The sequence below is a fragment of the Homarus americanus genome, unplaced genomic scaffold (genome assembly GCF_018991925.1).
Source record: "Homarus americanus isolate GMGI-L3 unplaced genomic scaffold, GMGI_Hamer_2.0 scaffold46622, whole genome shotgun sequence".
Classification (NCBI taxonomy): domain Eukaryota; kingdom Metazoa; phylum Arthropoda; class Malacostraca; order Decapoda; family Nephropidae; genus Homarus; species Homarus americanus.
This window is the reverse complement of record NW_024719895.1, coordinates 64,807-76,830: the sequence shown is the minus strand read 5'-3', so window position 1 is coordinate 76,830 and position 12,024 is coordinate 64,807. Positions and strand designations below refer to the sequence as shown.

Below are 12,024 nucleotides of genomic sequence, written 5' to 3'. Positions count from 1 at the left end.
CCCCAAAGATCCATGGATTCACAACCCCTTGAAAAATCACGAATACTGGAGAATGACGGTCGCAAGGAGTGAGTGAGGATACATTTACTAAAACTCCAATTATTGAAGGTTTAGTGCACTCCAAAGTCTCTAAAATCAGCACAGTAATCCTTTATATGGGGATATCACATCTATCAGACCCTCGATATAAAAGATTTTCCTCTCCATATAACCCATTAAATAAAGGTTTCACTGTACCTGTAATATGCTAAACCCTTCCTATAGGTTCTTACTACCTGAGGACTCGTTATGGTCTGGGATACACTCACCTGTCCATAAAAGCAGAGCTTCTTTTAGCTCCTTTAGAAAAAGCCGCAACAATGGAAGGCTGTTGTTTGTTGAACTTGAGTAATAGTGAAACCATTTTGTCTTTTTTCTTGTAGCCAACAGGTATCTGAAATGTGGCCACAAGTCAATTACTACATGGAACTTGGTAGGTCTTTCTGGAGCGTTTTTTTTTTTTTGTAATAATTTTCACCACTCATCGGCTTACTAGCCATCCAGGAGGTTGGTCTATCCAGTGTTAGTACAGAAGGAAACCGTACTCTGGGAAACCTGTAGCAAGGGTTACACTGTATAACATCCTTCTCACGTGTGTACGGACCGAAGCTCGAACCCTAGACATATTGGCGAGAGATACAAGCGTTACCACTGTACCACAAACAGCAGTAAGCCCCAAGTGTTAAACCAGGTAACGACTATTGCCGGGACAATAGAGCCATGCTGTAGTGTGTGTGTGTGTGTGTAATATGGAGGATGAGAATAAGAAAATTGTTTTAAGGAACCAAGAAGGATCTGGGAGTAAGAGGACAACTTAGTGTCATATATAACCCTTTGAGAATGATGGTTAACTCTTAGAGGAGGATGATATAATCCTTAAGGGAAGCATCCAGCTGAAGCATGAAATACGTTAATAATTGATCAATCACTATCAATTTCCTGTCAGCAATTAAGGACACTACATACATTGTTCCTATACCCCTGAATTAGTTCTGCCTAATCCCTAATCCCTGATACCTGATTTTCCCCTTATATTCTTATCAATTTTCAAAATCCTACTTCTCCATAACTTCTAGCTAGATTACATTGAAATTTATGTGGAGTCTAGGTAATTCACTCCTCTTCAACATGACATATAAATATTTCTGATTATCACTTTTGTTTTGGGTGCATGAATTTTGTTCCTAACTTACCATTTTCTCCTCCAAATATTTATAAAGATAAATCAGCAAATAATAATAAACCAAGTCAAATACACAGAAAATCTATATGTTACGCAAAATATGTTAGTTCCTACTTACCGGTAGTTTTTGTTTTATTAGACTCGGCCCATAAATGGTCCAGTCTTAGGGATTTGAAGGTTAGAAAAACTTGTTTTGAGATATGGGCTGATAGACAAGGGTGGGGCGAGAACAACCTCACTCTCACGTGGGTAACTGAGGAGTACAAGCAGCCTCAGGCTCTCGTCCTGCTGTTACCTAGCTGAGAGAGGTGTCAGATACTGATTTTTACCAAGTGATTTGTATTACTTTACACCAAAATATTATAAACTGTATAAATACTTTTTTTTACAGCTTTTCCTATATAAACAGAAGGGCCCTCTAAATGAAGGGGGGGGGGGAGAACAATCATGCCTATCTACATAAATATTATGAATTACACAATCAAATTACGTCAGCAAATAACCAAACGCAACAGCTTTCCTCAGGAATTTTTCTGAATATTTTCGTAATTTTCCGACTTTCGTCATATTTTCAGCCGGACGCTCCCCTTAAAGGATGATGGTTTAACCCTTTAGACATGATGATTTAAACCTGTCATCCTCAAAGGGTTAAGGACCATATGAGATGAACTTAAGAAGATGAACCACTTGAGAGACACTAACTAGTAAACCTCCTTGCTGAGCTTGGGTGCAAACTTCCCAGAAACTGTGGACACCTGTACTGTGGTTGGGACAGTAAAATGGTGCACAAAACATAACATGTGCATACAAGACCTGTACTTGGAGGTTAGGTTAGGTTAGGTTAGGTTAGTTTAGATAAGCTTTAGGATAATCAGCCATCAGGTGAAATAAGCTGTCTAATCCTCACAAAGTCCAATTATAACATTTCTCCATAAAGACAGTGAGGCATTAACTAATATCTGTACATCCTAATATGACGTGCAGTGATATCTCCGTTAGCCGCAACAATTGGAGCAGAGAACTTTTGGGAATGAGAGATTTCCGGGTAACGAGACGACTCTTATTTCCGGAAAAAATTCCCCATACCTGGAATTTTTGCGAGCACTGGGAAAAGCTTCTCGGACATTTCCAGAATGATGCATTATATCATCCTCGGAATTTGATCCCAAACTTTGGGAAAAAAATTGGAGATTCCGGAATTTTCTCAGAATTTTCCAGAATGATACATTACAGTTAACCCTCGCTATTCGCGGATTTGTGATCCACGATTTCGACTTCGCAGTAAGTAGATGGTGGCTCGCTTACAAGCCTGCCCGCAGGTCAACAAGTCACCCCCACACGCCTGCGGCATCTCCTCTCACTGCTCTACCTTTGTTTGCTCTCAGCCTTTGCCTGGGACTCAGCATCTCTTGTGTTGTACAGAAAACTTTAGTGTTTCTGTGTGAAATGGTCCATAAAAGACCGTCTAGTGTCAGTGCCAGTGATGCTAATAGAGTGAAACATTTAAAGACCTCAAAGCCAAGAGGAAACAACTACCAATCACGATGTTTTTCAAGAAAGAACCGGCCGCTCACCCAGCTGATTCTTCTCCCTCACCTACTGAGTCAGCTGCTGCCAACCACCACTGCATCACCCTCTTCTAATGGTGATCCTGATGATCTTGCTTCAGTAACCAGACTTATCCTACTGTACTGTACACTTTATCAGGGTCCAAACTTCTACATATGAAGGAGAGGTGACTTAAGTTTCTCATACACTGTATAGGTATACAGTAGTGCAACTATTCGCAGTTTTGCCAATTCACGCCATTCCTTGGAACCTAGCCCCGGCGAATAGCAAGGGTTTACTGTATTTCATCCTCGGAATTTGCTCCCAGACCCGTAAAAAAAATTGGGAGAAAGCTACGGTCATTTTCTAAGATTTTTCACAGAATGCATCTGATTTTCAACCTTGGAATATCGTTCCCAAACTCGGGAATTGTGAGAAATTTTCTGGAAAAATCCCGAGCAAATTTCAATTACAGCTATTGGAAAGCTCCTGGTAAAAGGGATTCTGGCTAATGGAGTACAGTAACATTTAAAACTGTCACTGAAACATAATCCTCAAAAACAATTACAGTAATCATATTAAATAATAACAAAAAGTAGGCAAGAAAAATTCAGTGTCCAGGTTTCATTTTAAGCATCGAGTGGTCAGCTTCTTAATACTAAAAACTTAAATTCTCACAACTTACGTTCTTCTGCTTGCAAAGTCCGTGTAGTTCATCATTGGATAACAGCATAAGTACCTCTTCTAAATTGGTCAGTTCACTTTCTGTTCAAACAATTTCTTTAGATGTAATTATTCCTTTACCATATACAAAACAGTATAAGTATATACAGCGGCTTTAGCACACCACAACTGTACCTGATACAGCTACAAATTCAGTGGCCTCAGTCAAAACAGAATACCTCTTACGAATATTTTGAAGTTTTTGGAAATGTTATGTTTTGTCATATCCTAATATATATTTTTATCACGTCTAACACAACTTGAATCCAGTCATCATCATCATCATTGCACCATTTTACATACACTACGAAAACAGAGTAGTGAATCTTGTCGGCATAATTTTACCAAGTTTTGCTACATACGTCCCACAGTTGACTAGTACTGTAGTTTATATGGGAGCACCCACAGTCAACCCATTGAGGCAGACACTCTATCACATGCTGTCTAGGGCTGTTCTATATTGGAGGCCACTACCATGTTCATCCCCATACACTAATCAACACTACAGGATTTTCTAAACCACCATTCATTGCCTCTATTCCCTTGAGAATTCCTTTCTTGGTCACATTCACACACCATCACTTATCAACACTGTTTACTGTAGTAGACCCTCGCCATTCGTGGGTTTGCGATTCGCAATTTCGACATTCGCGGTAAGCAGATGGCAGCTCTGGCGGCTAGCTTGTGAGCTTTTTACCGCAGCGCAACGAGTCATCCCACGAGCCCGCAGCGTCTCACTCCCTCTCTTCGCGCTCACCCAGTACCTGTGACCTAGCATCTCGTGTTGTACTCTCAAATCTTTCGTGTTTCTTTGTGTAAATGGCCCCTAAAAGACTACCTAGTGTCAGTGCTAGTGAAGCTAGTGGAGTGAAATGTAAAAGGCAAAAGTCAGTGATGACTCTGACAAAGAAAGTTGAATTATTAGACAAGTTAAAGGAGGGGATGAGTGCTGCCGTGGATGGTCTGTTGTTTGGTGTGAATAAATCCACAGTGCGGTAAATAGAGAAAAATGAACAAGCAATTCGTGATTCTGTTCAAGTAAGTGCTCCTACAAGTGGGGCAGGTTGTTCGTGACAAGAACATAGTGAAAACTGAGAAAGCACTGAACATTGGGGTTGAGGACCAGCACCGCAAAAATGTTCTGATGGACAGCACCGCGATTCGTGAGAAGGCTAAAAATCTTTATGCTCATTTTTACGAGTCAACAGGTGGTGAAGGGATAGTACAGCGACTGAACCAACTTTTAGTGCCAGTAAAGGTTGGTTCGAGAATTTTAAGAAAAGATTCTCGCTCCATAATATGAAGCTGACTGGGGAGGCTGCACCAGCTGATCACACAGCCGCAGATGCATTTCCCGCCAAGAAAAAGAAAATAATAGAAGAGAAAGGCGATAGACCAGAGCAAGTGTTTAATGCTGATGAATTCGATCTATATTGGAAGAAAATACCTGGTAGAACGTACATAAACAAGCAGGAGAGGCGTGCTCCTGGGTTCAAGACAGCCAAGGACAGAGTGACGCTCATCTTGTGGCACTGCATGATCAAACCTGGCTTGCTTTACCTCTCAGCAAACCCTAGGGCTTTAAAGGGAAAAAACAAGACCCTTTTGCCAGTGTTTTGGCAGTCCAACAAAAAGGCACGGGTAACTGTGCAAGCATTCCTGGACTGGTTCCCTAAATGTAATTCAAGGTGTTATTATTGATAGACAATGCACCAGGCCACCCAGAAAGTTTACAGTTTAGGCATTCAGATGTAGAGGTTGTGTTCCTACCGCTTAACACCACTGCTCTTATCCAGCCTCTCGATCAGGGTGTAATACGCACCTTCAAGGCATATTATACACGCCGCTCTTTTGGTTGTATCCGTAGTGCCATGGATGCAGACCCTGACCTTGGTGTTAGCAAGTGTTGGAAGGAGTACAGCATTGCGGACTGCATTACCAGCATCAGTGAAGCATTCAATGAGCTCGAACCAGAGACAGTGAATGCCTGTTGGTGAGTGTGTGAATAACTTTCAAGGATTTCCATCCATAGTAAAGGATGTGAATGACATTGTTGTTGCAAGTCAGTTAGGTGGTGAGGGGTTTGTGGACATGGCTGCTGAAGACATGGAAGAGCTGATTGATGGGCATGGAGAGGAACTGACAGAAGAGGATTTGGAAGAGTTGGTAAAAAGTGCTGAGGAAGAGGAAGAAATTATGGAGCTGCAACAAGATGGTTGGAGCTTGGACAATTTTGGTGAACTATTTCGACAGGTAAAGAGGGTGAATGATTTCATTGTTGACCACAACCCTTCCATGGAACACAGCCTTATGATGGTCCGAGGAATCAGCCAGGTATTGTTTCCCTACCAGGAAATGTTTAAAGACCTCAAAGCAAAGAAGAAACAACTACCAATCACCATGTTTTTTTAAGAAAGAACCAGCTACTACTGCCACCGCTCCATCCTCCTCCTCCCAGCCACCCACCACCCGCCTCCAGGCCACACACCACCTCCCAGTTACCAGCTTCTCCACCAACCACCACTGCATCACCTTCCACCATTGATCCTGATGATCCATCTATGCTTCAGTAACCAGATGTCTCCCTATGTACAGTACACCACTTCGTCGAGCTCCAAACTTCCACATATTAATGTAAGTATTGGTGAATTAAGTTTCTCACACACAGTATAGGAATATATTACTGCACTACAATAGAATTTAAGTTGCTATTTGCAGTTTTGCTAATTCGCGTCATTTCTTGAAACCTAACCCTCGTGAATGGCAAGGGTTTACTGTACTGTACTTCACAACACACTCAAAATCTTAGCCTTCTCACACACACACACACACACACACCTTCAAATATTTACAATCTCAACTTCCACCTATCTGACCCCTTATTGGCTAGACTTAACCTCATGACTGTTACACATTCACAAATAAGATCTACATATACACTATGGCTAAGTGAATCCTACCTCACAAATATCCAAAAAATTGTTAGAAAAGGCAATGTCGAGTCAAAATAATAAAGATAAATAAACTGATAAAGTAGTGTACAGTAGATATAGTTACCTCCTTGTAAGAAATTTGCATAAGTCAGTTCATTCACATATAGCATAGTATCCTCCTGGTCACATATGTCTTTGTAATCAATCTTGGAAAGTTTGATCCATTTTAACTTTCTTTGGAAGAGTCGAACATAGAGCTTCTGAGCGGACAGTGTAAGGTTCTGGAAGGTGCTGATGGTGTTCAGGTCTTCATCATCCAGAAGTTTTAAGTCTTGTGGCTGTGACAAAACAGTCTCTAAAATTCTGAGGAAGTTGTCTAAATAATATCCTTTATAGTTTCTATATATTGAAGAATCTCTCTGTAATAACTGATCAACTTCTCTATCTTTTAATGGACTTGGCTGACCACTGCTTGACTTTGAGGGTGACTTAGAAGGAGATGGGGTAGGTGTTTTCTTTCTCTGGCTCAGCAGTGGAAGGCTTGATGTGGAATTCTGTAATAATCCTGTGCTTTTTAGACCTTGCTTCAATTTCCAAGGACTTCTCCTAGTCTTATTGTTTTGTGAAGAGAACTGAGATAATGCATCAAAGGCATCATCTAGGTTATTTCCAGCTCTGGACACATCTGCACAACTATTTGTATAAATTCTTACTTCTGAAGGATTTATTTTCATTGAAAGTTCTACAGTGGAGTCCTGCACAACCTGATTCAACTTTGAAGGACTCTCACCTTTGAAAAGCCGTCTGACAGGACCATGGCCTTCATCACTCAGCGGTGGGGTCGGGGACCTTGTGGGGGTCACAAGTGCTGGGCTCAACAAGTTCACACTTCCCTCTTCAGTATCTGACATGTCACTTGTTTGTGGGGTAGCTAACACTTGAAGAGCTCTCTCTCTTTCATCTGTTGTTTCTACTTCAGGATGTGGGGAGTTATCCTTTATTTTTGTAGTGTTTTGAAAATCATTTTCATATGTTAAATCTGTGTTGATTTTTGTACCTGACGAGAGAGAATTGTTTTCATCTTTTTTTACTTTGGGAGAAAGAGATTTAAAGTTTTTAGCTTGAGAACCAATTGTTTTCTCTGGTGTTCTAAATATAATGTTAGTTTTTTCAAAATCACTATCACTTCCTAAATCTGTCTTGGGTCCTTTATCACAAGATGGATCATCGCTCTTTTGTTTTATACATACTTCTGTGGATGTACAATTTGAACTATTACTTGACAATTTTTTTGCATGCGTTTTAATTTGAAGAGAAGGCTTTTCAAACTTGTCATTCTCCAACTCAGTTTTAAGGAAACTATTATGGGGTATTAAACTGTTCTTGTTCTCATTTTGTGTAAGAGATTCTTTCTTGTCTGGTGTTGTCAGCGGCGATGATGAATCCCAGTCCTCTTCCAACATGGCTTTTACTATTTTCCCAGACTCTGTGTGTAGTGAGCAGGATGGCGAGGGTTGGGACACATTACTACTAACTTTTTCAGTTGTTGTCTGTGGTGAATCCCAACCTGCTTCCAGCCTGTTCAATAATGAAGTTTTGTTAGAGCTGGGAGAGAAGGAAAGGTCGGGTTTCGATGGCACAAAAATGTTCATTTCATCTAATTCAAATAATTGTGTTTCTACCATAGATGAAGGTATGTACTCATCATCACAATCCGAGTCACAGTTTTCTGGTCTTATATTTTTGTTTACATATAACACGGTGAAGTCCTCACCGTCACCCTCGCCATCAGACAGTAAAGGCGGCTTTCTCAGCTTCCCTTCTTTATTTTTCTTGGCCCTTAAGTTTGTATTTTTCTTAGTCTTTCCTTTCTTATTTGGCTTTGATTTACTTGTGCAGTGATAATCAAGGTGCCAGTTGAGTTTTCTCTCTGGGACTGTGAGGTTACAAGCTGGGCAAGTGATCTCCTTAATGGCTGGGCTGGAGACAGATTGTTTCTGGAAGAAGTGTAATAAGGTCTTCTGAGTCTTACCAGTGTCACTACCAACATGTGATGTATTATCCTCGACTTTCTGCATCTTTTAAGAGTGATGGCTGTCAGAGTTTGAGTACCCTGTAACAAAAAATTTGTGTTAAACAATACAGTATTATAGCATTTGTAAGTAAGTAACACTGGCTATGTATAGTACAGTATTAGCAGCAGAAGTTCATCCCAGCCAACTTGCATAATATGAAGCAAACCCCCAGATATGCTTTAAATATCTAGTTATTTAAGATTTATGATTGGAGATTGCCTAAGAATACATTTCTTGTACAGGTGTTGATCATTATAAGATGGATCTATACGGTATATACTACACGATCGATCAGTTTTACCGCTAGGCGATGGTTAAGACCAGTTTTACGATGGTCGCAGCCTCCATGTTTGTTTACAAAACCTAATAAATACACTTACAAAATTATTTTATATATTTCTATTAATTTCCTTGTCAACATTAATGTGTATTATGAATTTATGTGATAATGACGTGTACTGTATATAAAGACAGCCGTTGACTCTGTTAAATGATTCTGCATGTTGAGACACATTTAGTGAAGTTCTTAAAATACTTCTCCAAGTACAGTACAGAAAGATATACAGTACTGTACAATACCTTATAATTTGTAACTTGTATGTGCTCGCATATTCTCATTAGCTAGAACACATACATACACACCGTTGACTATCGAAGGGTCAAGAACTATAGGGCGCTGCTTCAATGGCCGAGCCAACTGTAATGTTGGCACGTACCCTAACACCCTCCCCTCAACCCCTCCTCCCCACCGGAATATCAGCAAGCTCTTGCCATAAGTTACAATTTCATTTTGGATAGGAGTGGAACTGGTGGTGTTAAACAGTGATGAACAGTGCTTAAGCCAGTGAAAATAACATGCCCAAGTTAACCTGTATATATCATAATTAGTATCAATGTGTAAAATGTGGGAAAATAATGTTATTGAAAAATATATGACTTTTCTGCAGGAGGATTCATAGAAGGGGATCCAGATGTACAGTATACTATTACTCATACTGCTGGTGCCAACTAGTTCTCTTCATGCTTGGTGCCAACTAGTTCTCTTCATGCTTGCTGACACTTCATACATCATTTGATAACAATGGTTTTAAAAGAAACTAACCCATTAAGGATACCAAGAGTTGCCTGTACTGTAACTATACTGTACACCCACCTGGCAGCTATTAACTGTAACTATACTGTACACCCACCTGGCAGCTATTAACTGTAACTATACTGTACACCCACCTGGTCACAGCACTGCTTCTCAAATGCAACCTAACCTAACTTAACCTAATATAAACTACTAAAATTCGCTGCATGACCGGAACGACACAGTAATCTTCAAGACGTGATTATTAAGAATTTGAAGAGAAAGGCAGGAGAGAGACAGACAAACAGTTACCCATATAATGAGAAATGTATGCAAGGGAAATGCACTAGCGTAACTGGGGGGGGGGGTCCGGGCGGCACTTTTGGGTCTGCTCATCACCCATATCTGCAGCTACTGGAGACGTTAATCCATCCCTTTGTATCGGCGGCAAGTTAATCCTTGTCGTGTCTGACCTAACACCTGACCCACATCATCACGGCCACGTCATGAGCTACACCCTTGCTATGCGCCCCCCCCCGCCACACACACAACCTGTAACCTGTTGAGGATTAAGGAAACAACTTCAAACAAGTACGCCAGTGAGCTCATGTGGTGTGGGTCAGGTGTTAGGTCAGACACGACGAGGATTAACTTGCCGCCGATACAAAGGGAAGGATTAACGTCTCCAGTAGCTGCAAAACCATGCAGTCTCGGGTCATATCAGTTCATGTACAGCCGACCAATCCACCAGTTACAAGCAATTCACTTCAGTTCTGCACAAGTCTCCATCGTGACAAGACGAGGGGAGGCTAGACGACTTTTAAGTTCTCTTGTGTTTTCGATCCAGTTATTTACTTCGTTGGAAGACATAATACTATAAGGTAAGAAATATTAAAGTATTGGTTAAAAAATATTGATGTGACTTTTGCTGCGGTACTGAGATTAAATATTAAGATTTTGTTTCACAGCATTGCGATTTTATACTAAGACACTATCCTCACTGGGGTACAGACAAAAGCCCCCCCGACAAAAGCCACCCAGACAAAAGCCCCCCAGACGAAAGCCACCAGACAAAAGCCCCCCAGACAAAGCCACCCAGACAAAAGCCCCCAGACAAAAGCCCCCCAGCCCCCCAGACAAAAGCCACCCAGACAAAAGACAAAAAGCCCCCAGACAAAAGCCACGACAAAAAGCCCCCAAAGCCCCCAGACAAAAGCCCCCCACAAAAGCCCCTCCGACAAAGCCACCCAGACAAAAGCCCCAGACAAAAGCCACCCAGACAAAAGCCCCCCAGACAAAAGCCACCCAGACAAAAGCCCCCCAGACAAAAGCCACCCACACAAAAGCCACCCACACAAAAGCCCCCTACTTTGATCGGGGTGGCTTTTGTCTGACAACAGTAAGGGCTTTCAAAAGTTACGGACATAATTAAATAGAGGGTAAAATATACTGTTCTTCTATAGTGACATGTCCTAAGACCTTCTATAGTGACATGTCCTAAAACCACAGAATAATAACCGTAAATAACACCACAAATAAAGATAAGAGACAGATCACCTCACCTCCACCTGGGGTTTGTTTACTTCATGTCTGGGCCTGCTTCACCGCCAACCATTAATGTTGGTAAATAGCCAAGAACAATCTCGCTAATTCATTATATCTTAGATATTACAATATAATTAAACACTTATAAAATTTTAAAACCTTTTATATTTAATTTATGTAATTTTTTTCTTATATAATTCTGCTTTATAAACATAATTATTGTGAGAGTTTTGTAGATTTTGATCGTGTTTATTTTTTAACATCTACTAACGTGTGTTTGAATGTGCCTTTGGCGGAATATTAATCAAATAAATATTTAAGTTAATATCCTCTACTTTTATAACCATTCAAATATTTTGCGGTTAATATTTAATTGACAGACATATTACATAAATAAATGCGATAAAACCTTGTTCTAATTGCGTGATTTCATATTTAGGATGGAAAGAATGAGACGATTCCCACCTGTTAGCCACTTGGATGGTCAGTCACGTCTCTGTTTGCCACTGTCGTCATGTACTGGCTCTGTTTGTCACTGTCGTCATGTACTGGCTCTGTTTGCCACTGTCATCATGTACTGGTTCTGTTTGCCACTGTCGTCATGTACTGGCTCTGTTTGTCACTGTCGTCATGTACTGGCTCTGTTTGCCACTGTCGTCATGTACTGGTTCTGTTTGCCACTGTCGTCATGTACTGGTTCTGTTTGTCCACTGTCATCATGTACTGGTTCTGTTTGCCACTGTCGTCATGTACTGGCTCTGTTTGCCACTGTCGTCGTACTGGCTCTGTTTGCCACTGTCGTCATGTACTGGCTCTGTTGACCACTGTCGTCATGTACTGGTTCTGTTTGCCACTGTCGTCATGTACTGGCTCTGTTTGTCACTGTCGTCATGTACTGGCTCTGTT

General features: G+C 40.9%; 1 protein-coding gene across 1 annotated transcript in view; it reads right to left on the bottom strand.

The window, feature by feature from the left end:
- Nucleotides 1-11,166, bottom strand: part of LOC121860316 (fanconi-associated nuclease 1-like) — a 29,073-nt gene extending 17,907 nt beyond the window's left edge. Inside the window, exons 1-4 of the mRNA XM_042357385.1 lie at nucleotides 11,136-11,166; nucleotides 6,551-8,539; nucleotides 3,456-3,535; nucleotides 309-433 (exon numbers count right to left, since the gene is read on the bottom strand). Of these exons, the coding sequence (XP_042213319.1) occupies nucleotides 309-433; nucleotides 3,456-3,535; nucleotides 6,551-8,504 (2,159 nt within the window). The 5' untranslated portion in view covers nucleotides 8,505-8,539; nucleotides 11,136-11,166. The remainder of the gene's footprint in view (nucleotides 1-308; nucleotides 434-3,455; nucleotides 3,536-6,550; nucleotides 8,540-11,135) is intronic.
- Nucleotides 11,167-12,024: the final 858 nt, after the last annotated feature.